Below are 26,877 nucleotides of genomic sequence, written 5' to 3' on the forward strand. Positions count from 1 at the left end.
TTGGAACTTCCTGGAGAAAGGCACCAGCTCACAGGAAGAGAGGAGCATATGCACAGGCAAAGCTACATAGGCAATAGTTTACTATTTTTCTGGCTTATGGTCCCTACACATGGAAAGGTTTTTGTAAAATCAGTTAGACACCAAAATCTTCACGAAGGGTAAGCTATTGCCTTGGTGCCTGAGCAACAGTGATCAGTCACACTATTCTCTCTCTGTGTGTCTCTCTCTCTCTGTGTGTGTTTGTGAGAGAGGGAGGAAGCAGATGTTCAAATAGTGACGCAGCAAACCTCTCCTGACTTCTGGCACACATTTTCAGCAACCTGCTTTTGCATTCTGTATATGCTTGGCAGACTTGGAAGGCCACTTCGTGCCTGAAGCCAAAAGGAGTATGGAAAATTATGGGAAAGAGGTGTTCGGTTTTTGTTTTGTTTTGTGCTGTGTTGTGTTGCAAAAGCTAACTTACTCTTGATATCTGCTTACACGCTTCCTCCCAGTAACTCAGGCTCCTTGGAAATCTGTTAAAAGCTATGGCCCAGATTGATTGGCTGGATAGAGGGGCTGGAGAATGGATCATCAAAAAGATCAAACTTCCCCTGGCTTCAGATATAGCTATACATTTTTTGATGGGTGTGATATTCAACCTTGCTTTTCCTCCCAACCCAGCTGGCTGGCCTCTGCATGTCTGAAGGCTAGGCTTGCTTTCTACACCACCTCTCCCAGCACACAAACAGCCCCTAGCCTCAGTCAGTCTCAAGATGGTGAACAATGTGTTCTAGGTTCTGTGCGTGTGAATGATTGGGGCTTGGGGTTTTTGTGCACTGCGAGAGGCATAGAGCAGCTATCAAACTTTATGCCACTCTCTATCAAGTGGTAAAAGTGTCATTCATGGTAGATTCACAATTGTAGAAATGTAGCTATTTAAAACTGAGTCCATCTTTTTGAAACACTCTGTATATTCATTCCACCTTAAAAGTTAGGAAATCGTTAATATATCCACTGCCACTTCCCTAAATCCTCATATGTGAAGAAGTTGCAGCTTCCCTGTAAAAGCCGTGCAAAATTATACAGGAATTGGAACCAGAGCAATCTCCTGTCTCTCAAAAACTATTTCAAGTGGGGTTCTACATAGATGCAACTATATCTGGCTGAGTTCTGCAGACATTCCTTTTTTGTTCAGTTTTCAACCTTCAACAATTTCAATCCACTATTTATCTCATTACCTTAGAGTCCTTATCACTCACAGTGAAGAATGATTACTTCTGTCTTTCCTCTTTACAGCAAATAACTGGAAGCATTTCGGGCACAATGGGGGCCTTCCTAGACACCAGCAAACCCACAGAGAAGATGGATATTTTTCCAGAGAAAGGCCCTACACATGCAGTGTGTATGAACAGTGTTTTACCCAAAATATGGAACTTGTGTTTCACAACACACTCAGTGATGGGAAAAGCCATTTTAAATGGAAAATATCAACAAATTGTGCTGCTGATAACAAATTTCCACATCTGAGCCAAGAAGGCATTTTTGAAGGAACCGAGGATTTCATAAGCCAGGAGTGGGGGAAATCTTTTATCCAGAGTTCACACTTGGTGAAACATGACAGATTTCACACAGGAGAGAAGCCATACCAATGTCAGGAGTGTGGGAAATGTTTTGCTTATAGTTCAAAATTGCTGAGTCACAAAAGGCTCCACACAGGAGAGAAGCCATACCAATGCCAGGAGTGTGGAAAATGTTTTGCTTACAGTTCACAGTTACTGAACCACAAAAGGCACCACACAGGAGAGAAGCCATTCCAATGCCAGGAGTGTGGGAAATGTTTTGCTTGCAGTTCAGTCTTGGCGCGGCACAGAAAGCTCCACACAGGAGAGAAGCCATTCCAATGCCAGGAGTGTGGAAAATGTTTTGCTTACAGTTCTCATTTGATGAGCCACAAAAGGCTCCACACAGGAGAGAAACCATACCAATGCCAGGAGTGTGGGAAATGTTTTACTTACAGTTCACAATTGTTGCGGCACAAAAGGCTCCACACCGGAGAGAAGCCATACCAATGCCAGGAGTGTGGGAAAAGTTATGCTTGCAGTTCACAGTTGGTGAGCCACAAAAGGCTGCACACAGGAGAAAAACCATACCAATGCCAGGAGTGTGGGAAATGCTTTGCTTATAGTTCAGACTTGGTCAAGCACAAAAGACTCCACACAGGAGAGAAGCCATACAAATGCCAGGAGTGCGAGAAATGTTTTGTTCGCAGTTCACAATTGCTGAGCCACAAACGGCTCCACACAGGAGAAAAGCCATACCAGTGCCAGGAGTGTGGGAAATGTTTTGCTTACAGTTCAGACTTGGTCAAGCACAAAAGACTCCACACAGGAGAGAAGCCATACCAATGCCAGAAGTGTGGGAAATGTTTTATTCAGACTTCATCCCTTAAAAAGCACCAGAGAATACACACAAGCTAAAATACAGCCATTGTGGGTTAACATCTTATTTTGAAGTTCTGCCTAAGATTTGGTAGAATAGGGTATTCTTGTCATTTGATAGGAAAGTTGGAGGTCCCGTTCTTTGGAGCAGCAGAAAGCAAGCTTCCTGTGATAATCGCTCAGAGGGTTAAATACGATTGTCATGTCACTCATTTTAAAAAGAAACCATATGTCATTCCATCTATTGTTCTTCTGGGTTTAGTTTCCAGCTCCTTTACCACCATGTTTGCAGATTTCCAGTTTGTGAATGTTGTTTTTCAGCTGTGATTCCAAAATTGAACACAGTACTTCTGTTGAGGCAACCATTGATCCCCAAGAACTAAAATATGGACCGCGGCCTCACCATTACTACACTGTTGAAACTAAAGTGACTGGTCTCACAAAACCCTCTTATAGTGCCAAGGCGATCGAATGTCGGGAGGGGAGAGGCCGACTATCCACGAAAGGCTGGACAATAAGCCTTATGACTGCTGCTTCTCCTCTTCCCTCCCCGATTGGAGCCATTCCACGTGGAGGCTGGAAGTGGGGGTGGCTTGGTGTCTTCATTTTTAGGTCTGTCCCTGAGGTTATTTGGGGTGCTGATTCAGAAAATTGCATTGGATAGACCACCTCAGCTCCATATTATTAAATATGGTTTTCTGTGGGCAAGCAGATGGTGACCCAAACAATTACCGTCCGGTCAGCCTCACATCAATACCAGGCAAAATTCTGGAAAAGATCATTAAGGAAGTGGTCTGCGAACACTTAGAAACAAATGCGGTCATTGCTAATAGTCAACACGGATTTACCAAAAACAAGTCATGCCAGACTAATCTGATCTCTTTTTTCGATAGAGTTACGAGTTGGGTCGATACAGGGAATGCTGTGGATTTCAGTAAGGCCTTCGACAAAGTCCCCCACGACCTTCTGGCAAACAAACTAGTAAAATGTGGGCTAGACAAAACTACGGTTAGGTGGATCTGTAATTGGCTAAGCGAACGAACCCAAAGGGTGCTCACCAATGCGTCGTCTTCATCATGGAAAGAAGTGACAAGTGGAGTGCCGCAGGGCTCCGTCCTGGGCCCGGTTCTGTTCAACATCTTTATTAACGACTTAGACAAAGGGTTAGAAGGCACAATCATCAAGTTTGCAGACGACACAAAACTGGGAGGGATAGCTAACACTCCAGAAGACAGGAGCAGAATTCAAAACGATCTTGACAGACTAGAGAGATGGGCCAAAACTAACAAAATGAAGTTCAACAGGGACAAATGCAAGATACTTCACTTCGGCAGAAAAAATGGAAATCAAAGATACAGAATGGGGGACGCCTGGCTTGACAGCAGTGTGTGCGAAAAAGACCTTGGAGTCCTTGTGGACAACAAGTTAAACATGAGCCAACAATGTGATGCGGCTGCTAAAAAAGCCAATGGGATTCTGGCCTGCATCAATAGGGGAATAGCGTCTAGATCCAGGGAAGTTATGCTCCCCCTCTATTCTGCCTTGGTCAGACCACACCTGGAATACTGTGTCCAATTTTGGGCACCACAGTTGAAGGGAGATGTTGACAAGCTGGAAAGCGTCCAGAGGAGGGCGACTAAAATGATTAAGGGTCTGGAGAACAAGCCCTATGAGGAGCGGCTTAAAGAGCTGGGCATGTTTAGCCTGCAGAAGTGGAGGCTGAGAGGAGACATGATAGCCATGTACAAATACGTGAAGGGAAGTCATAGGGAGGAGGGAGCAAGCTTGTTTTCTGCTGCCCTGCAGACTAGGACACGGAACAATGGCTTCAAACTACAGGAAAGGAGATTCCACCTGAACATCAGGAAGAACTTCCTCACTGTGAGAGCTGTTCGACAGTGGAACTCTCTCCCCGGGGCTGTGGTGGAGGCTCCTTCTTTGGAGGCTTTTAAGCAGAGGCTGGATGGCCATCTGTCGGGGGTGCTTTGAATGCGATTTCCTGCTTCTTAGCAGGGGGTTGGACTGGATGGCCCATGTGGTGGTCTCTTCCAACTCTACTATTCTATGATTCTATGACTACTGGATGGCATACATTCTGTAGTCTATCCAATGCGTTTTTCTGAATCAGCTACCCAAATAACCAAACCAAATCTAAAGTTGACCAAAAACTAATTAATAACCCTTTTGGTACTAATGTTGGAGAGTGATCCCTGGTCGAAAAAGTCGGGAACCACTGATCTAATTGCAAACCACTACAAACAGGGAAGTGAGACTGAGACCAAGTTCATATCAGATAATCTGGATTTTATATGGCAATGTAGAAAGACTCTGAGGCTATAGACCATTTAATTGGCTTCACATAAATAGCTAGTGCAATGTCACTTTCTAGTCGGTGGAGAAAACCTCTGTTCACATTGATGAGAATTAGTTGGATTTTTTTTTTTATCGTGTCAGAAGCAACTTGAGAACATACTCCAAGTTGCTTCTGGTGTGAGAGAATTGGCCGTCTACAGAGACGTTGCCCAGGGGATGCCCTGTTGTGTTACCATTCTGCTGGGAGGCTTCTTTCATGTCCCTGCAAGCTAGAGCTGACAGGTGGGAGCTCACGCCGTCTTGCGGATTTGATTGGCAACTTTCAGGTCAGCAACCCAACCTTTAAGTCAGCAGTCATCCCTCCTTGGCTGCCGCCGCCTCCTTCTCCTCTCCTTGGGCGGCTTTCCTCTCCTCTCAGGAGTCTCATTTCCAGATCCCTTCAAAGGGCTGAAGATCTGTAGTTGCTATTGTCTTGTTACTACTGAAACAGAATCCCTTAAATATAGAAAGAGAAATGCCACATGTGCTTTTACAGGCAGGGAATGTTTTCAAGCTCTAGGGACTTGAATTCGTGAATACAGAAGGGTTAGTGTAGGTATTAGGGATGTGTGATGGATTAAAAAAAATGTTTCAAAAGTCATTATATTACAAATGTAGATTACATTACAAAAAATGTTTCAAAAGTCGAGCGTAACCTCAGTAAGCCGGAAGTTAGAAAATGTTAAGTTACCTCTTCTGTCTGTATGTGTTGTATGTTTAATAATGGCATTGAATGTTTGCCATATATATGTGCATCGGAATCCACCCTGAGTCCCCTTTGGGGTGAGAAGGGCAAAATATAAATATTGTGAATAAATAAATACAAAATGGGGGCACTGGTGCTTTGTTTCTAAAGTGTTTCTAAAGTCTATGTGGTGAAAAATTTGTTACTGTTATGAAAGTAATGAATCAGAAAGGTTTAGGGCTCTATAGGCTAAAGCCAGCACTTTGAATTGTGCATGGTAGCAAACTGGCAGCCAGTGGAGCTGATGTAACAGGGGCTTGTATGCTGCCTGTACGCCGCTCTGGTGAGTATCCTGGCTGCTGCCTATTGGACCATTTGAAGCTTCCAAACAGTCTTCAAAGGCAATGTAGGGACCATAAGCCAGAAAAATCGTAAACTATTGCCTATGTAGCTTTGCCTGTGCATATGCCCCTCCCTTCCTGTGAGCTGGTGCCTTTCTCCAGAATGTTCCAAGACCAAAACTTAGCTTGAAATCAACAAGTTAGGTCATTGGTATCACTTGTGCCAAGTAGGTGTGGAAGGTGAGGAAGAGCCTCAGCCATTGGTCAATTTTAGATAAGCCAAGATATAAAATTCTTTGTTTGCTACGCACATGGTCGGGGTCTGGGGTGGAGTGGCTGGCTAGGGAGCAAATCAGTCCCCTAAATTTATTTAATCCCATTGTAGGGACCATAACACAGAAAATAGTAATCTTTTGCCTAGCATAGCTTTGCCTTTGCATATATTATATAGCCTTTATATAGACAATATAAGCACTTTGTATGAACCAAAGTAGAATGTGCAACACAGGGCCTGTGCCCCTCCCTTCTTGGGGGCTGGTGCCTTTCTCCAGGAAGTTCCAAAGGGAGAAGAAAGCTCAGAGTAAACAAGTTAGGTCTCATTTTTGGTATCATTTTTGCCTAGTAGGTGTGGAAGGTGAGGAAGACCCTCAGCCATTGGTCAATTTTAGATAAGCCGAGATATAAAATTCTTTGTTTGCTATGCACATGTTGCGACGGCCATTAGCATGGTAAGGACCCACAAAAGTGGGTACCTACAGCTGTTTTGCCTTATCATCAGCTGTGATAACAATAAAAGGCTTGTTTTATTGGTCTCCTGGAATTCTCTCCTTTACTTCCCCTCCGGGCTAGTCTCCAACACCATCATTTCTATCCCGCCCTTCTCACCCGAAGGGACTCAGGGCGGCTTACAGAACTGGTAGAATTCGATGCCAATACATAACAGTACAAAAGAATAAAACATATGTAGTTAAAAACAGTTAAATAAATTAGCAATAGGCAATATACAGATTTAAAACAATTCAAAATGCTAAAGAAGGAAAGGGGAGAGAGGGGGAAGGAAGCAAACTTTAGTGGCATGAACTTCTGAATCAGGAGGCCCTGCTCTGCTCCCTGGACTGATTGGTTCCCTTTAATGTTCAGTGGGGTTGGGGTGCAATGGTTTGACAGGGAGAGAATGCATCTCACTAACTATCTATAAAGAACTCAGGTAGGGGGAATCCTTTTGAATCCCACTGCTGCCACCAAATGTAAAGAGGTTATTATTATATATTTTATATATATCCGCTGCCACCAATATAACAATGTTTTATAATGCTGCCACCAAATTACAAAGGGGATTATCAACTCTTGCCACCACTATTGGAAGATTTAGCCACTAGCTACTTAGAGAGGAGACTTTTATTTTTCTTCTTGTTTGAGGCACGTAACTGAACAGTTGCAATAACAGAATTAGGTGATTCAAACTTCCTAAAATGTCACTTCTTTCTCTACTGCCTAAACCTGCAGTTGCCCTGTGTATTTCAGTCACAGACTATCTGTTCCTTATCTGGAAACAGGTTACCTTAAAATAAGTCACCAAACTTATTTTAAACCGACTCAAATCCAACCTTTGAGCCACCCTGATTCTCCAACTGAGAATCAGTCTTAACTGCAATTCCTCCGATTACAGACTACCTTAAAATAAGTCACCAAACTTATTTTATCCCTGATCCCCTAACTTAGAATCAGCCTTCCCTGAGCTTCAACAAAGCCCAGACTTCCCTGTGGTTCGCTGACCACCGACACTGACTGAGTTTTCCCTCCAAATTCTGCTCTCTCTTCAGCTAACCCAGTTGGCTCCGCCTCCTTCTCCATGGCAACCAACTCTGAGTGCTGAGTAACTGAAATATTAACCCTTTTTAAAACACAGTTAAACATGGCATCTGTAAATTAAAATTCATACTTCTTTACACTATCCTATGAATATGGAATTTTTCTTCCATGGAGATATGTATGCCCTCATCTTGAGTCCTTTGGTTCCAGGGCTTTTGAGAGATGCTCTTTTCCCCTCCTTTTAGTGTAACGCTGGGCAAGGAAGGGTTAAGGGGAGGGAGTTGGTTCCCAGAGAGGCAGGAAGGAAGTGGGCCTCCTTATGTGTGCCTTTCCTGTCCTTCTAGGAACCAAACTCCCTCCCCTTAACCCTTCCTTGCCCGGCTGGGAGAGGGGGATTTGTTCCTTTGGCCTCTCCCCATCCTCCTTCTCTTTGCAGCCTGTATCATTTCCTCTCCTCCTCCTCCTTCTGGTGAGTCTTGTTCCCAGACCTTCTCCAAAGGGCCGAAGAGGAACTGAGCCCCACAACACCATTTCTGTTACAATCAAAGAATGCTGATAGGTCAGTTATTCAAACTCTCTTGAATAGACGGTTTAGAAATAATGAGAAGACAGGAAAGCTTGGGCAAGATCATGATGCTGGGGGGAAAGGAAGGAAAAAGGAAGAGGGGCCGAGCAAGGGCAAGATGGATGGAGAGTATCATTGAAGTGACTGGCTTGTCTTTGGCCACGGCAGACAGGAAGCTCTGGAGTGGGCTGGTCCATGAGGTCACAAAGAGTCAGAAGCGACTGAATGAATAAACAAATCTGCCCTGAGTCCCCTTGGGGAGATAGGGCAGAATATAAAGTTTACTTATACCCTGTTTCCCCGAAAATAAGACATCCCCAGAAAATAAGACCTAGTAGAGGTTTTGCTGAATTGCTAAATATAAGACCTCCCCCGAAAGTAAGACCTAGCAAAGTTTTTGTTTGGAAGAATGCCCAACGAACAGAACACCAGAGCTTGCAGGATCGGTAAATGTACATACCATAGAGTATTGTACATGGAAATGTTGGTAGTAACAAGAAATTATTGATAAGATTCACAGTTTGTTTGGTTATGCTGGTTTGTGATGATAACTACTGTACAATATATAATAAATGTTCATTTTTTTGTTCAACAATAAATGTGAATTCTTCTTCATGGAAAAATAAGACATCGCCTGAAAATAAGACCTAGCACATCTTTCGGAGCAAAAATTAATATAAGACACTGTCTTATTTTCGGGGAAACACGGTATTATTTATTATAGACTTACTGCTCAGCCTATATTTTTCACCGGCTGAATCATGAGTTCTTTTATTTCCTCATCAATTGTAAAATCTTTCAGAAGAAATTGATGCAGCATCCCAATTTGCTTGTTTATTATCTGTAGTTGTCAGTTCCATTGATTTTCTGATTCTTGTCTCCCCTTTTTTGTTTAGATGAGGTCTCTGTTGAAATTGATTATAATGAGAACATGTCATTGTTGGGTCTTCTTTTTGTTGCTCGTGTAGTGCTTTTAATTTCTACAGAGTTCCTTTTTTCTAATAGTTGTTTATAAGGTAGATATTTTCTCCTAGGTGTTCTTAGTTGTGAAAATGCCTCTTGTGGTTTTATCAATGCAGGTATTTTATTGTAATAAATTATTTTGTATTTATTCCACACTCTCATCGATGAATTGCTTACTGGATGTTTCTTAAAATTGGAGTCCGATTTCATTTTATCATAAATCAGATATGCATGTCATCCATATTTTAGATCAGTCTCTTCCATTGTCAGTACAGTAGAGTCTCACTAATCCAAGCCTCGCTTATCCAAGCTTCTGGATAATCCAAGCCATTTTTGTAGTCAATGTTTTCAATATATCGTGATATTTTGGTGCTAAATTTGTAAATACAGTAATTACAACATAACATTACTGTGTATTGAGCTACTTTTTCTGTCAAATTTGTTGTATAACATGATGTTTTGGTGCTTAATTTGTAAAATCATAACCTAATTTGATGTTTAATAGGCTTTTCCTTAATCCCTCATTATTATCCAAGATATTCGCTTATCCAAGGTTCTGCCGGCCCATTTAGCTTGGATAAGTGAGATTCTACTGTAGTTGTTTATAAGGTAGATATTTTCTCCTAGGTGTTCTTAGTTGTGAAAATACCTCTTGTGGTTTTGTCAATGCAGGTATTTTATTGTAATAAATTATTTTGTATTTATTCCACACTCTCATTGATTAATTGCCTACTGTATGTTTCTTAAAATTGGAGTCCAATTTCATTTTATCATAAATCAGATATGCATGTCATCCATATTTTAGATCAGTTCCTTCCATTGTCAGTAGTCTTTCATTTTTAGAAAGATTATTTATTTATTTATTTATTTACAGTATTTATATTTCACCCTTCTCTGCCTGAAGGGGACTCAGAGCGGATCATAGAACACATATTTGGCAAACATTCAATGCCGTTTATATACAGTAGAGTCTCACTTATCCAACATAAATGGGCCGGCAGAACGTTGGATAAGCGAATATGTTGGATAATAAGGAGAGATTAAGAAAAAGCCTATTAAACATCAAATTAGGGTATGATTTTACAAATTAAGCACCAAAACATCATGTTATACAACAAATTTCACAGAAAAAGTAGTTCAATACGCAGTAATGTTATGTTGTAATTACTGTATTTACGGATTTAGCACCAAAATATCATGATGTATTGAAAACATTGACTACAAAAATGTGTTGGATAATCCAGAACTTTGGATAAGCGAGTGTTGGATAAGTGAGACTCTACTGTAATAACAAGACAGACAACAAATAAAGGTATTATTTTTCATTTCTATTCTGGGTGTTTAATATTTCAAATGAATTTTGTTGGTTCTTTATTTCAGACTTTAAATCGCGATAAGTCTAATTTTTTTCACCTTTATGTCTTTCTGTATTTTTTTCCATAGTTTTTGATAGTTGTTTTTAAATGACTCTGTTTCTGTTTGTCATCTGGATTTCCAAATATTTTAATTTAGCTGCTATTTTGATTTTTGTCTCTTGTTTTAAAGTCTCTTGGTGCTTATTTTCAAGAAAAGGTACTTATCATGTAGCATCATCTGAAGGAATCATGGGGACATCCTGTGGGTTGGGACTGAATGGGAGTTCAATGGGAGGTCAGGTGAGGCCAGGTGGGTCTGGAGGCTGGAGAAGCAGAGGCCCAAGTGAAAGGAGGGTCCAGTATTATCTGGCTCTGACATAAATAAAGGGCTTGTTTTTTTACTCTCCAAGAAAAAGCCTCCCAAAGCCTGTTGTCTAATTCTGTCTTTCTTTCACAGAGAAAATGTGATTGTTGGCTGAGAATTTTGGAGTAGAGCCTGTTCAGGGATTTCTTTCTCTTGCAAGAAGAGGGAGGAAACGCATCTTGGATACGGTTTGGTTCTTCATCAGAGTGGTTCCAACATGGAGAGACCCAACTCACCTGGACCTGAAGCAGGCAGAGCAACCAGGAGCAGTGGGGAATTCTGGCAAACAACTACACAGACGTTCCTGAATGCACTCATACAGCACCAGCAATTCAGGCAGACCTCCTACCAAGAGGGTGAGGGACCCAGAGAGGTTTGCAGCCGTCTCCACGATCTGTGCCGCCAGTGGCTGAAGCCAGAGCAACACACCAAGGCTGAGATGCTGGACCTGGTGATCCTGGAGCAGTTCCTGAGCCTCCTGCCCCCAGAGATGGGGAGCTGGGTCCGAGAGTGTGGGGCAGAGACCTCTTCCCAGGCAGTGGCCCTGGCGGAAGGCTTCCTCCTGAGTCGGGCAGAGGACAAGAGGCAGGAAGAACAGGTGAGAGCATTTCCTCTTGGTTTCACTAACCTTGGGTCTAATGGGTAGATTAAACATATATCGTGGGTTTCTTCCATGATGGGACCGTTGTGAAGCAGAAGCCAGACTCTGCTTCCTCTGCCTCTTTTCCCACCTGCTCTGCCCCTCCTTCTGCCACCTCCGTATCCACTGTAAGATTGGTTGTTGCTCTACTCAAATTTGTTGACCCCAGATACAACATTGAAAATGTGGGGGGTATGGTATTTGTTTCAAACTAGGTGGCCATCTCTGAGTTATTCTTTTAAAGAAGACCATGCAGTTTCTGCACATAGGTCTGAGATATTTTTGAATATTCTCTATACTACTTCTGGAATACTCTCTGCTATTCCAGGACCAAAATAACTGCATGGAAGTCCAGTCTAATATCCCTGCATCAGAGAAACCTCCATCAGACACCACCCATAGCCTCAGGCAGAAGGAGCTGGAGCATCAAGTAGATGGGGCTGCAGCCTTGAGGGGTAAGAAGGAATCCTTCTGGGAATTTTGATGTTTTTTGCCAGTGTAAATTCTGCTTAAGGGCATTGTAGCACATCCATAGTCAGTTTGAGCTTGATAAGGTGTATATGCAGGATCATTTGGCCTTGAGATGAGTATATATCTTAAACACATTTCCTTTGTTTTATGTCTGTTTTATATACTTTAATATGTATTTTATAGAACTGCAATTTTAATGTGGGTCTTTTATAGAAACATGAATTCTTGCAGTGTTCGTATTTTTAAAATTGTGTTGTAACCCACCTGAAGCCGCAAGGAGAGGTGGGTAAGTAAAATAATAATAATAATAATAATAATAATAATAATAATAATAATAATAATAATAATAATAATAATAAGGTTGCAAAAGGTGTAATTTCAGTGTGATTTGCAGTCTTCTTTCTTGCTGTACTTCTACATTAGCCTAAATATGAATAGGACTCAAAATTCAGCCCTTCAGTATCTTTCCAGATGGGACCCGAAGCTAATATGTCCGGGCTGTGGCGCAGGCGGAAGAGCAAGCCAGCTGCTGCAATTAACTGCAATGAATCACTCTGACCAAGAGGTCATGAGTTTGAGGCCCGCTCGGAGCCTATGTTTGTTTGTCTTTGTTCTATGTTAAAAGGCATTGAATGTTTGCCTATATGTGTAATGTGATCTGCCCTGAGTCCCCTTCGAGGTGAGAAGGGCGGAATATAAATGCTGTAAATAAATAATTAATAAATAAATATGAGCCCGGAAAATGAGCTGGAAGACAAAAAGACAACAAAAAATAACTTTAGTCAACTGAAATACCAAGCCCAGTATTCATTTCAATCCAAGCAGCTTAAAGCACTGCCTGAGATAAAAGGGCCTAAGCTTCAAAATGTTCCATATTCCTGGGCTGAAGAATGTTCCTGTGTTCATTTCCTCATAGGTTTCTTTTTAGGACTGTAATTGTAACCTCTGAGACATGTTTATGTGACCAGCTTTCCACACCTTGCTCTCTCTCCCAGGGGCAGGAATGATGTTGCTGAATCTTCAGTCGTTTCTTCCCCTTTGGGATGGAGTGAAACTGAATCAGGTAAGCGGAAGGATTCCTGGGAGAGAAGGAATGGATCTGCCTGGGTGTCATTTGTTCCAGGCTTAATCATCAAACATTTGTTGAAAAAGAAAAGATTGAATGGGAGTTTCATAGAAGTGAGATATTGAAGGCACAATTGCAAACAATGCCAACAAAGAGAGGGGAAATTAAGCGTGTTAAAGTGCTGAGCTGCTGAACTTGCAGACCGAAAGGTCCCAGGTTCAAATCCCGGGAGCGGAATGAGTGCCCGCTGTTAGCCCTAGCTCCTGCCAACCTAGCAGTTCGAAAATATGCAAATGTGAGTAGATCAATAGGTACCACTCCAGTGGGAAGGTAACAGCGCTCCATAAAGTCATGCCGGCCACATGACCTGGAGATGTCTATGGACAACGCCGGCTCTTCAGCCTAGAAATGGAGATGAGCACCAACCACCAGAGTCGGTCATGACTGGACTTAACGTCAGGGGAAACCTTTACTTTTAAACAAACCAGAATCGATGTTTGAAGATTTAAAAGGGACATGTACAAGAAATAGAAAACCGGGATGGGGGGAGGGGGAATCACCAAAAAAGAATAAAACGACTTACCAGCATAATTAGGGAAGAGGTCTGACAAGCTAAAGCCAACAAGATTGAAAACAATAAAAGGGGGTTCTTTGGTTTTGTCAGTAGAAGAAGAAACATCGAGCCAAGAGTAGAGTCTGTGCCTGGAGAAGGTATTGAAATGCTTACGGGATAGGGAAAAGGTAGAACATTGCCTCAATCTTCCCCCAAAAGGGAATCGGCAATAGATGAGGTAACGGGAAATGCAACCCAAAATAGGTGAAGAATACCTGGCCACTCTAAATAGATTCAACTTCATGTCACATGAACTACATCCAAGAGTACTGAAGGAACTAGAAGAAATTTCAGAATCACTGTCAATAATCTTTGAGAACTCCCGGGGAACAGGAGAAATCCCATCAGACTGGAGGAAGCAAAGGTTGTTGCTATCTTCAAGAATGGACAAAGGGTGCTCACCAGTGGTTCCTCTTCATCCTGGAAAGAAGTGACTAGTGAGGTGCTGAAGGGTTCTGTCCTGCGCCAAGTGCTGTTCCACATCTTTCTTTTTGACTTGGATGAAGGTTTAGAAATCATGCTTATCAAGTTTGTAGATGACACCAAATCAGGAGGGATAGCTAATACTCCAGAAGACAGGATCAGAATTCAAGATGGCCTTAACAAGTTAGAAAAGTAAGGAAATTAATGTCAACAAGAAGAAATGTAAGATACTTCACTAAGGGAGGAAATACACAGCACAGAGATATAGGATGGATGACATGTGGCTCTTGTGAAAGGGATCTTGGAATGTTAGTACAACACAAGCTGAACATAAGCCAAGAATGTGATGCACCAGCTTAGAGGCCTATGGGATTTTAGACTGCATTCAAACGAATATAGTATCTAGATTAAGGAGTGTCATGTTGGCCTTCTTTCTGCTTTGATGAGACCTCACCTGGAATAACATTATGTTCAGTTTAGGGCACAACAGTGAAAGCTGGCACATGTCCAGATTCCATTTCTGATTCTACTAATCCATTAAGAAATGGTTTTGACTGTGACCAACTGGACGTCTCTACAAAGCTTAAACCATGTCATGGAGGTCGTAGCCCTTTCCCTTTCAAACAACCAACAGGAATGTAAATCTACTTTAAATATTTTCTTATATATATATATTTTTCTTGATTTCCCTTATGTGAGAAGGAAATCTTTTCTTTTTCCACCAGGGCCCATTCGCCTTTGAGGACGTGGTTGTCCATTTCTCCCCGGAAGAGTGGGTTCTCCTGAATCCTGATCAGAAAGTCTTGCACGTGCAGATCATGGAGGATATTCATGGGATTGTGGTCTCTCTTGGTAAGGCTCCCTCACTGATGGGGATTTGTATTTCAAAATGCAGTATCCCAGTCAGGAGCTCCCTACTGGTAGCAGTATTTTAAATCATCACGATCTCTGTTAGAAATATATGGCATAAATGTAACCTTGACTTGGGGCTTGAGTAACAGTGATGTGGGCACCAACTTGGACTACAGTAGGAAGACCTCCAAAACTGGAGTCAAGTCCAAGCGTACCACAGTCACTATCTTGTGTCTGCCCAGCTTTCTCAGGCAAATCAGTCCCTTTGAAACTCACATGTGCAGCAAACTTCCAAAAACTGTTAGAATCCCATTCAGTAATTGATGGTAAAAGTGTAACAATCTCTGCAGCACTCCAAAATTAGGTATAGGACCTTCTACTGTGGGGCAGAAAAATCCAACCTTAACTGAAAATGGGAAGAGATAAGTGGAGGTTGGGAGAGAGAAATAAAATGGAGGGACTGATTGTGAAATGGGTTGTAGCAGGTAAAGTTTTAGCTAGAGAAAAAGGCAAGCATTTCAATATGAAGGGAAAAGGCAGCCATTACCCCAAAGATGGCTGGGCTGAGGAAAAGGCAACATGTGGAACATATGTTACTTATCTCCACCTTACAGACTCCAGGCAGTCAAACAATGTCTGTCCTTACAAAAGAAGTGCGGAGCATTTATAACTTATTTTCCTCCATATCTATGTTGTTTTCAGGTTCAACTTTGGGGAGGCACAAAAGACTCCACACAGGAGAGAAGCCATACCAGTGCCAGGAGTGTGGGAAATGTTTTGCTTACAGTTCACAGTTGTTGAGGCACAAAAGACTCCACACAGGAGAGAAACCACACAAATGCCAGGAGTGTGGGAAATGTTTTACTCAAGGATCAACCTTGGTGAGGCACAAAAGGTGCCACACCGGAGAGAAGCCATTCATATGTCAGGAGTGTGGGAAATGTTTTGCTTCCAGTTCACAATTGGTGAGCCACAAAAGACGCCACACAGGAGAGAAGCCATTCATATGCCAGGAGTGTGGGAAATGTTTTGCTTCCAGTTCACAATTGGTGAGCCACAAAAGATGCCACACAGGAGAAAAGCCATACCAGTGCCAGGAGTGTGGGAAATGTTGTGTTGACAGTTCAGCCTTGCTGAGGCAGAAAAGATTTCACACTAGAGAGAAACCATACCAGTGCCAGGAGTGTGGGAAATCTTTTGCTTGCAATTCACAATTGGTGACCCACACAAGACTCCACACAGGGGAGAAGCCATGCCTATGTGAGGAGTGTGGGAAAGGTTTTGCTTCCCATTCAGACTTGGTGAAACACAAAAGGTTGCACACAGGAGAGAAGCCATACAAATGCCAGGAGTGTGGGAGGTGTTTTACTCAACTTTCATCCTTGATGAGGCACAAAAAACTTCACCCTGGAGAGAAACCATACAAATGCCACAAATGTGGAAAATGTTTTACTCAGACTTCATCCCTTAACAAGTACCAGAGCATACAAACAGGCTAAAAAGCAGTCAGATATTGTGCGTAAATATCTGATTTCAAACAGGACCATTTGGGAAGTTCTGCTTAAGACTTTGTAAGCAGAACTTGTCATTTGAATCGCTAAGTTGGGTGGTCCTTTTTCTGGAGCTACAGAAAACAAGCTCCCTGTGACAATACTTCAGAGGATTAAATATGATGGTCACCTATTTTGGGGGAAAAACCCATATGTACTTCCTTCAACTGTTCCTCTGAACACCTTGGTTGTAACGTTCCAGTTTGTGAATGTTGTTTTTCAGCTGGGATTCCAGAATTGAACACAATGCTTCTGTTGAGGCCAAGCCAAAGGAAAAGAGGTTTCCACTGTTATTCCCCGTGATATACAATTTGTATCTCTGGCTAGAATGTACTGGTTGTTTTCTTGCTTCCTGTCATACTGCTAATCCACATTAAATTGAAATACATGAACTTTTGTATTATTTTAGAATGTACCGTGCTTATATTTTGAATATTTGAATCTATGATAGGCAAAGTGATATTCTGATAGGTATTGCAGAATTCAAGCCCTTGGATTTTATATAAAAATAGATGTTGTAGTAGAGCCTGTGAGTAATGTTACAAACAGTAGTATGGGTTTCGGAAGGGGAAAAAGGGTTACTCTGGAGCAGGAAGCTGATGATGAGCAGCAGAGAAAGAGGATCCGGGACATACTTACAGCACTTACAGATGAGGAGTTGTTTGAGGGATTATCTGGGGACGATGGGTCAATGACTGAGGGAGAAGAAGGAGACACGATGGATTGGTGTCATTGGGGGATGCCTGCTCGGCCCCACAACTATTGACTTGTGGGGTCCCGCAGGGCTCTGTGTTCTCTCCCATGTTGTTTAACATCTACATGAAGCCGCTGGGAGAGATCATCAGGAGTTTCGGGGTGGGGTGTCATCTGTACGCATATGATGTCCAGCTCTGTCACTCCTTCCCACCTGTCACTAAGGAGGCTGTTCAGGTCCTGAACCGGTGCTTGGCCACTGTGTCAGACTGGATGAGGGCCAACAAATTGAAATTGAATCCAGACAAGACAGAGGTCCTCCTGGTCAGTTGGAAGGCCAAACAGGGTATAGGGTTACAGCCTGTGCTGGATGGGGTCACACTCCCCCTGAAGGCGCAGGTCCGTAGTCTGGGGGTGATCCTAAACTCATCGTTGAGCCTGGAGCCCCAGGTCTCAGCGGTGGCCAGGGGAGCCTTCGCACAGTTAAAACTCGTGCGACAGCTGCGCCCGTACCTTGGGAAGCTGGACTTGGCCACGGTGGTCCACATTCTCGTTACATTCCGCTTAGACTACTGCAACGCACTCTACGTGGGGCTGCCTTTGAAGACTGTTCGGAAGCTTCAATTAGTCCAACGGGAGGCAGCCAGGGTAATAACTGGAACGGCGTTCAGGGAGCGTACCACTCCTCTGTTACGCCAGCTCCACTGGCTGCCGATTAGCTACCGAGCACAATTCAAGGTGCTGGCTTTAGCCTATAAAGCTTATCTGTCCGAACGTGTCTCCCGCTACGACCCACCTCGAAGCTTAAGATCATCATTGAGGCCCTGCTTGCGGTCCCGTCAGCCTCAAAGGTGCGGCTGGTGGGGACGAGAGACAGGGCCTTTTCAGTAGTGGCTCCCCGCCTATGGAACACCCTCCCCATTGAAGTCAGGCAGGCTCCCTCCTTCCTATCCTTCCGTAGGAAGGTTAAAACTTGGTTGTGGGGCCAAGCTTTCGAATAACTATTAGCAGCATTAATTACTATTATGTACGCTGGAATTCAATTGACAGACCCAGTCTTTTAAACTTGAACACGCCTATCTGTATTTTATAATGTGTTTTATGAATGTCTTATGTAAGTTAATTTTTTAACTGATTTATAGTGTAAGCCGCCCTGAGTCCCCTGTTGGGTGAAAAGGACGGGATATAAATATTGTAATAAATAAATAAATAAATAAATTGGACTAAGATAAGAGAAGTGCAAGCTATTTGTGAGGCGCCAACAACTAGTGATAACTTTATGGGGTTCTCTGGGGGTGAAGACTGTTAATCAGGCGATCCAACTGATTCTTGGGGGAGCTAAGTCTTGACAGGAGATGGAGGAATTGGAGGGAAAGTCAAGGGAATTCACGTGAAGAGCTGGGAGCAACTGCGGGGGACAGTGATGGGGCTGTGGTCAGTTCATCTGATGATGATGTTGTGTAGATAAAAGTGGGTTCAGGGGTGAGGGGTCTTTGCAGAAGGCAAGGTGTTGATGTGCGTTTGTGTGCTGGGTGCTGTGTATTGGTAAAGATTCTTGTAGACTTGCTGTTGCCTGTTTCGTGTTTGGCATTGGATTCAGATCTGCAGTTTGGACTTCTCTCTCTCTCTCTCTGGACCTGGACCGGTTTGGCTAAAGATGCTGCTTCTGCGGACACTGGAGCAACACTGTTTTGGATTTCTCCCGCTTCGACCCTGGACTTCAGCTGACAACGCTTCTCTTCCTGCGACTCCTTTTGTGAACCATTTGTGTACTGTGCCTTTTTGTTTTGCCTATGAGCGCTTTGTTTGACTTGTTGCTCTTTGCATCCAATTAATCTGGATTATATTTCTGTTAACCTTTTGGACCAGGTCTGGTTTTGTTTTTTGTTTTGACCAGTGGAACTGCATTTTAGTATCACTGCGTCCCTTTTCTTTTGTTTTAATAAATTCTGTTTTAATAAATTCTTTTAATTCTTTTGTTTTAATAAATTCACTTTTAAGTCTGGCCCTTTAGGGCGTCTGTGATTCCAACAATAGATGTGTCTGTGTAGAGTAAAAATCCTAATGTTTGGATAATAAATACAAGCTTTCCAGCTAGTTCAGGGCATATAGCCATTTTACTCCAAAACAGAAATAAAGGAAATGCCTTGCAGAAGAAAACATGAAAAATATGACCAGGATATGAAATCAAGAAAAAAGTGTACTTCACTGGTCCATTAGGGTCCCTTATTTCTCATGTGATCAACTGATGCATGATGCAATTTGATGTTATCATCTTACGGCAGACCACTACAAACAGGCGGAAGTGAATCTGAGGCCCCTTCTACACTGCCATATAATCCAAGTTATCAAAGCAGATAATCCACATTATCTGCTTTGAACTAGATTATATGAATCTACACTTGTATGCTGTAATCTCAGGTTATATGAGTCTACACTGATAATCTCAATTTTATACGGCAACGTAGAAGGGCTCTGAAACTAAAGGCCATTTAAGTGGCTTCACATAAATAGCCAGTGAAATGTCACTTTCCAGTCGCTGGAGAAAACCACACTGATGAGAATTAGTTGGGTTTTTTTTATCATGTCAGAAGCGACTTGGGAACATACTGCAAGCCACTTCTGGTGTGAGAGAAATGGCTGTCTACAAAGACGTCCATGGGACACCCAGATGTATTATCATCCTGCTGGTAGGCTTCTCTCATGTCCTTGCAAGCTAGAACTGACAGACGGGAGCTCATCCAGTCTTGCAGATTCAACCAGCAACTTTCAGGTCAGCAACCCAACCTTTAGGTCAGCAGTACAGTTGGCACAAGGGTTTAACCCATTGCACCACCACAGCTTCCCATTAAAAATGAAGTTCCAAGGCCGCCTCCTCCCCGATAGAAAAAACCAATATTAATCAATTCAACATTTTCATAGAACTCTGTGAACATTGTTTCCATCCTAAATATCTTGGTGTCACCTTAGATCGAACACTAACATATAGGAAACACTGCATGAACACCAAGCACAAAGCAGCTGCACGCAACAACATCCTGCGGAAACTTACTGGCAGCACATGGGGTGCAGACCCAAAATTAATAAGAACATCAGCCCTAACCTTGTCTTTCTCAACTGCTGAGTACGCCTGTCCTGTTTGGCACAAGTCTGTCCATGTGAAGCAGGTGAACATAGCATTGAATGGAACATTCCAGAAGAAAGGAGCAGAATTCAAAACGATCTTGACAGACTAGAGAGATGGGCCGAAACTAACAAAATGAAGTTCAACAGGGACAAATGCAAGATACTTCACTTCGGCAGAAAAAATGGAATGCAAAGATACAGAATGGGGGACGCCTGGCTACAGGCGTACAGCAGTACATGTGAAAAAGATCTCGGAGTCCTTGTGGACAACAAGTTAAACATGAGCCAGCAATGTGATGCGGCTGCTAAGAAAGCCAACGGGATTCTGGCCTGCATCAATAGGGGAATAGCGTCTAGATCCAGGGAAGTCATGCTCCCCCTCTATTCTGCCTTGGTCAGACCACACCTGGAATACTGTGTCCAGTTCTGAGATGTTGACAAGCTGGAAAGCGTCCAGAGGAGGGCGACTAAAATGATTAAGGGTCTGGAGAACAAGCCCTATGAAGAGCGGCTTAAAGAGCTGGGCATGTTTAGCCTTCAGAAGAGAAGGCTGAGAGGAGACATGATAGCCATGTACAAATACGTGAAGGGAAGTCATAGGGAGGAGGGAGCAAGCTTGTTTCCTGCTGCCCTGCAGACTAGGACGCAAAGGAACAATGGCTTCAAACTACAGGAAAGGAGATTCCACCTGAACATCGGGAAGAATTTCCTCACGGTGAGGGCTGTTCGGCAGTGGAACTCTCTCCCCCGGACTGTGGTGGAGGCTCCTTCTTTGGAGGCTTTTAAACAGAGGCTGGATGGCCATCTGTCGGGGGTGCTTTGAATGTGATTTCCTGCTTCTTGGCAGGGGGTTGGACTGGATTGTCCATAAGATCTCTTCCAACTCTACTATTCTATGATTCTAGAAATAAACAAAAAAACACCATGCAGAATAATCACAGGATGTCTCAAACCTACACCTGTTGATAAACTCTATAAGCGAGCTGGCATCCCCCCCCCCCCCCCCCCGGATTTGTGAAGGAAAATTGCTGCTCACTGTGAGAGAAAGAAGGTTGAACATTGCGAAAGCCACCCACTGCATGACTATTAGTCTCCTCCCAGTAGACTCAAATCCGGTAAATGTTGCATGAGAACCACCACTCCTCTTAACGTTCCCCCAGCAACAGCAGGAAAATCCCTCTGGGCAGTTAAACCAGGAAATCCCAAATGGAAAGTGCCCCCCCCCCCCCGACAAACCAAGAATGGGCAACTTGGAAGTCCCTGAACAGACTCAGAAGTGGAGTGGGCAGATCAAAAGACAACCTGGCAAGATGGCACTACCTGGAGGAATCCTCCACCCTGTTGTTTTCCATCAATTTATGCAATGCTTAATAAATTGATGATACAAAATAAATAAACAAATAGAATCCTATTTTAAGCCATACCTTGCCATATTATTAACTCTATGGCCCTTGCTACTGTGTTTTCCCCAAAATAAATCAGTGTCTTATATTATTTTTGCTCCCGAAGATATGCTAGGCCTTATTTTCAGGGGATGACTTGTTTTTCTGTGAAGAAGAATTCACATTTATTGTTGAATAAAAAAATGAACATTATTATATATTATACAGTAGTTGTCATCACAAACCAGCATGACCAGACAAACTGTGAAATCCTATCAATTTCTTGTTAGTGTTCCCTCACTACTTCGTGGTTCACTTTTCGCGGATTCGCTGTTTCGCGGTTTTTTAATAAACTCTAAAAGAATATTATAAATCATAAAAAATTACAATTTACAGCCTAAGGACGGGAGGAAGGAGAAGCCAAAGGGAGAGAAAAGGAGTCCAAGCGGCAACAGGAGGAGAAGGAAGCTATTTATCAACATACAATTGGTTGATAAGACTTAAAATAGTGTATAACTACTTAAATAATGTATAAATATTAAAATAAATATAGTGTCCCTACTTCGTGGAATTTCACTTATTGCGGGTGGTCCTGCAACCTAACCCCAGTAATAAGTGAGGGAACACTGTACGACCATTATTTCCATGTACATCAATCTGTGGTACGTACATTTACAGATCCTGCAGACTCTGGTGTTCTGTTCATTGGGCATGCTTTCAAACAAAAACTTTGCTTGGTCTTACTTTCGGGGGAGGCCTTATATTTAGCAATTCAGCAAAACCTCTACTAGGTCTTATTTTCAAGGGATGTCTTATTTTGGGGAAACAGGTTAATTTTATATGTCTGGTTTTAAATGTGTTATCAGTTTTAATGTTGATATACTATATTTTATATATTGCATGGCACCATTGTGTACTATTTGTAAGCTGCCCTGAGTCTCTATTGGAGATGAAGGTATGGTATAAATAAAAGTTTATTATTTATAATTATTAGTTGGAGGGGACCCCCAAGGGCCATTTAGTTCAACTCCCTTCTTTCAGGCAGAAGGGCACCATCGATTGTGGAATTCTCTGCTCGCTGAGATTAGGCAAGCCCCCACACTAGCAGCCTTCAAGAAAGAATTGAAAACATGGCTCTTCCGCTGTGCTTTTGGAGAGTAACCATTTTATATTTCTTTTCTGTTGCTCCCTCTAATATCTATCCTCCAGAATACCCCACTCCCTTATGACCCTGTTTGCTGTGGTTTTTATTTTTATGTCTTTCTCACCCCGAGTTTTAACTTAATGTTCATGTGGTCTGTCCTTGTTTTTCATTGTCTCCTTGTTTTATTTTGTAATGGATATTATTATTTATTGTATTGCTTATTGTATTGTGATGTGCTGTTCTTTTATATGCTGTTTATATTGTATTGTTTTGGGCATGGCCCCATGTAAGCCGCCCCAAGTCCCTGTTGGGGAGATGGTGGCGGGGTATAAATAAAGTTTTATTATTATTATTATTATTATTATTATTATTATTATTATATTATTATCAAAACTCTCCTCACAGAGGACCATCCAGCCTCTAAATGAAGTACAGTAGTGTCTCACTTATCCAAGCTAAATGGGCCGGCAGAAGCTTGGATAAGCGAATATCTTGGATAATAAGGAGGGATTAAGGAAAAGCCTATTAGACATCAAATTAGGTTATGATTTTACAAATTAAGCACCAAAACACTATGTTATAAAACAAATTTGACAGAAAAAACAGTTCAATACGCGGTAATGTTATGTTGTAATTACTGTATTTACGAATTTAGCACCAAAATATCACCATATATTGAAAACATTGACTACAAAAATGGCTTGGATTATCCAGAGGCTTGGATAAGCGAGACTCTACTGTAATTATTAATATGCCACCTGGGCAAAAAGGTGTGCCTGCGAAGGGCACCATTGCAGAGGTGAAAGATGAAAGAAGAATTGACTTCTGAAATGTAGTGGAATAAAACACTAAATCAAGATAATAAAGCTGGGTGAAAGATATTGGAGTCCAGTTGGTGCATTTCAGTTGCCAGAGGTGGCCCTCCACCAAGCTGGTTTGGTATTCCTGCGTCATCTGGTACAGAGGACCGGCCAGGGGTCTGGGGTGGAGTGGCTGGCTGGCCACTCCACCCCACAAGGAGCAAATCAGTTCCTTAAAGAAGGAAAGGGGAGGGAGGGGGAAGGAAGCGGAATTTAGTCGAATGAATCAGGATGCCCTGTTCTCCTCCCTGGATTGATTGCTTACCTTTAATGTTCAATGGTTTGACAGGGACATAATATATCTAACTAACCATCCTAATAGTAGAGAATTTTTCTTCCATGACTATATCTATGCCATCATCTTTAGTCCTTTTGGGAGATGCTCTTTTCCCCTCCTTCCTGTGTAACACTGGGCAAGAAAGGGTTAAGGAGAGGGAGTTTGGTTCCCAGAGAGGCAGGAAGCAAGAGGGCCTCCTTAGACCCGCCTTTCCTGCCGCTCTAGGAACCAAACTCGCTCCCCTTAACCCTTCCTGGCCCGGCTGGGAGAGAGAGTTTGCCGCTTGTGCCGCTTCCGCTTCCTCCTCTTTCTCCTTCTCCTTCTCCTTCTTCCTCTCCTGGTGATTCCTGTTCCCAGACCTTCTTCTCCAAAGGGCTGAAGAGGAGCCAAAGCCCACAACACCTGGAGGGAGGGCCGAAGCTGGCCCAGGCCTGTTTCTCTCACAGGTTGGCCTTCTGACACACTCACCCTGTATGTGTGTGTTTGCAGTTACAAAATATCGAAATAATAAGGTTTGAATCTCTTTCTATTCTCATTAAAGAGTGCTGATAGGTCAATTATTCAAACTCACTTGAATATAGAGTTTATAAATAGGACAAAATGTAACTATATACCATTAACCCTATTTTAGTCAACTATTTTAGTTTACTGTGGTCTTCTTCCTTTGGTTCTTTATACCTGGGGTCCCCAAACTAAGGCCCGGGGGCCGGACGCGGCCCTCCAAGGTCATTTACTCGGCCCCCGCCCTCAGTTTTAGACTTAGGCTTGCCAAAAGTCTGAAATGACTTGAAGGCACACAACAACAACAATCCTACTTAACTTGACTATCTCATTGGGCAGAAGCAGGCCCACACTTCCCATTGAAATCCTGATAGGTTTATATTGGTTAAAATTGTTTTTATTTTTAAATATTGTATTGTTCATTCATTTACTGATACTGTGCTATAGTAATAATATAATATATTGTGTATACATATAATATTGATAATAATATTATAATGTAATACAATATAATATTTATTTATTACGGTATTTCTACCCCGCCCTTCCCACCCAGTAGGGGACTCAGGGTGGCTAATAATAATATTAATACAATGTAATAATATTATATAATATAATAATATTAATTATATATTATATATTAAATGTAATATTACTAATAATAATATGGTACAGTGGTATAGTACAATATAGTAATATATAATGCTAATATTGTGCTATGCTAATAATATAATATATTGTATGTACATACAACTTGTAAGCCGCTCTGAATGCCCTTTGGGGTGAGAGAGAGTGGAGTATAAATTTAGCAAATAAATAAATAAATAAATAAATGATTGTTGTTGGGGGGTTTTGTACTACAAATAAGACATGTGCAGTGTGCATAGGAATTTGTTCATTTTTTTTTCCAAATGATAATTCGGCCCCTCAACAATCTGAGGGACCATGAACCGGCCCTCCACTTTAAAAGTTTGAGGACCCCTGCTTTATACATTCAGTGAAGGGTTTCCATTATTATCAAAGTTTCTGTGTATTTGTGTTTTGTACAGCTAAAATTAAATCGTCCACTTTGGCCATTTCAAAAACCTTTGTAATCCAATTTTCTGGTGTTGGTATGTTTTGTTTTTTCCCATAGTTTTGCATATTCAGTTCTTGCTTCTGTTGTCATAAAAAGGATATTTCCTTGATGTTTCACTGTCTGTTTTCTCATATTCCTAGTATAAAAAGTGGTGGTTTTAATGGGATTTTGTACTCTAGGATAGTTTCCATGTCTCTATGGATTTTTATCTGGAATTCTTTAGCTTTTGGACAAGTCCAGCACAAATGATAGAAAGTTCCACTTACAGTCAAGTCTCACTTATCCAACATAAACGGGCCAGCAGAACGTTGGATAAGCAAATATGTTGGATAATGAGGAATTAAGGAAAAGCCTATTAAACATTAAATTAGATTATGATTTTACAAATTAAGCACCAAAACATCATGTTTTACAACAAATTTAATAGAAAAAGTATTCATATTTACTGTATTTATGAATTTAGCACCAAAACATCACAATGTATTGAAAACATTGACTACAAAAACATTGACTACTAAAAGGCAGACTGTGTTGGATAATCCAGAATGTTGGATAAGCAAATGTTGGATAAGTGAGAGACTACTGTATTTGTTTGCATTCCTAACATGTGTTGGATATTTTCTATATCTTTTGAGAGTTTTTCTGGAGTTATGTACCATCTATATATCATTTTGTTAAAATTTTATTTGGTGTTGTAACTCCTTGTAAATTGTACTCATTTTTTCCAGAGTATTTCCCATCAGTGTTCCCATCATGGAGATACCCAACCCACCTGGACCTGGCAGGGCCCCCAGGAGCAGTGGAGAATCCTGGGAAAGAACTACACAGATGTTCCTAAATACACACATACAGCGCCAGAGCTTCAGGCAGTCTTCCTACCAAGAAGGCGAAGGACCCAGAGAGGTTTGCAGCCGCCTCCACGATCTCTGCCGCCAGTGGCTGAAGCCAGAGCAACACACCAAGGCTGAGATGCTGGACCTGGTGATCCTGGAGCAGTTCCTGAGCCTCCTGCCCCCAGAGATGGGGAGCTGGGTCCGAGAGTGTGGGGCAGAGACCTCTTCCCAGGCGGTGGCCCTGGCGGAAGGCTTCCTCCTGAGTCGGGCAGAGGACAAGAGGCGGGAAGAACAGGTGAGAGCATTTCCTTTTGGTTTCACTGACCTTGGGGCTGATTGATAGATTAAATGTACATTCTGCCTTTCCTCCAAGATAGGACCTATGAGAGAAATAAGCCAAACCCTGCTCCCTCTGCCTCATTTCCCACCTGCTCTGCCCCTCCTGCTGTCATCTCCATATCTGCTATAAGCTTGGTTGCTTCTATTCTCAAATTTGTTGACCTCCAAATGT

At 42.2% G+C, this 26,877-nt stretch overlaps 3 protein-coding genes across 3 annotated transcripts in view; 2 read left to right on the plus strand and 1 right to left on the minus strand.

Annotated features, from left to right (window-relative positions):
- Positions 1 to 26,877, minus strand: part of LOC103280228 (zinc finger protein 420) — a 412,323-nt gene that overhangs the window by 317,698 nt on the left and 67,748 nt on the right. The gene's annotated exons all lie outside the window — the stretch shown is intronic.
- LOC134297158 (zinc finger protein 91-like) overlaps positions 1 to 26,877 on the plus strand; it is a 40,064-nt gene that overhangs the window by 6,065 nt on the left and 7,122 nt on the right. Inside the window, exons 6-10 of the mRNA XM_062974286.1 lie at positions 1,279 to 2,434; positions 15,641 to 16,416; positions 18,009 to 18,016; positions 24,180 to 24,400; positions 26,262 to 26,661. Coding sequence (XP_062830356.1) covers positions 1,279 to 2,434; positions 15,641 to 16,416; positions 18,009 to 18,016; positions 24,180 to 24,400; positions 26,262 to 26,661 — 2,561 coding nt within the window. The remainder of the gene's footprint in view (positions 1 to 1,278; positions 2,435 to 15,640; positions 16,417 to 18,008; positions 18,017 to 24,179; positions 24,401 to 26,261; positions 26,662 to 26,877) is intronic.
- On the plus strand, positions 7,959 to 14,694 carry LOC134297031 (zinc finger protein 24-like). The gene is made up of 5 exons (XM_062973517.1): positions 7,959 to 8,079; positions 10,951 to 11,455; positions 11,826 to 11,952; positions 12,964 to 13,031; positions 14,546 to 14,694. The coding sequence occupies exons 2-5, from the start codon at positions 11,075 to 11,077 to the stop codon at positions 14,561 to 14,563; spliced, it is 594 nt and encodes a 197-aa protein (XP_062829587.1). The 5' UTR covers positions 7,959 to 8,079; positions 10,951 to 11,074; the 3' UTR covers positions 14,564 to 14,694.

The sequence above is a fragment of the Anolis carolinensis genome, chromosome 2 (genome assembly GCF_035594765.1).
Source record: "Anolis carolinensis isolate JA03-04 chromosome 2, rAnoCar3.1.pri, whole genome shotgun sequence".
NCBI classification, from domain to species: domain Eukaryota; kingdom Metazoa; phylum Chordata; class Lepidosauria; order Squamata; family Dactyloidae; genus Anolis; species Anolis carolinensis.

What these genes read in the sequence shown, in the direction of transcription:
- LOC134297031 (XM_062973517.1), top strand. Translation starts at nt 11,075, where the DNA reads ATGGAGAGACCCAACTCACCTGGACCTGAAGCAGGCAGAGCAACCAGG. An exon ending in ACAAGAGGCAGGAAGAACAG is followed by an intron (nt 11,456 to 11,825) that starts GTGAGAGCATTT and finishes CTGCTATTCCAG; the next exon opens with GACCAAAATAACTGCATGGA. An exon ending in TGGGGCTGCAGCCTTGAGGG is followed by an intron (nt 11,953 to 12,963) that starts GTAAGAAGGAAT and finishes TCTCTCTCCCAG; the next exon opens with GGGCAGGAATGATGTTGCTG.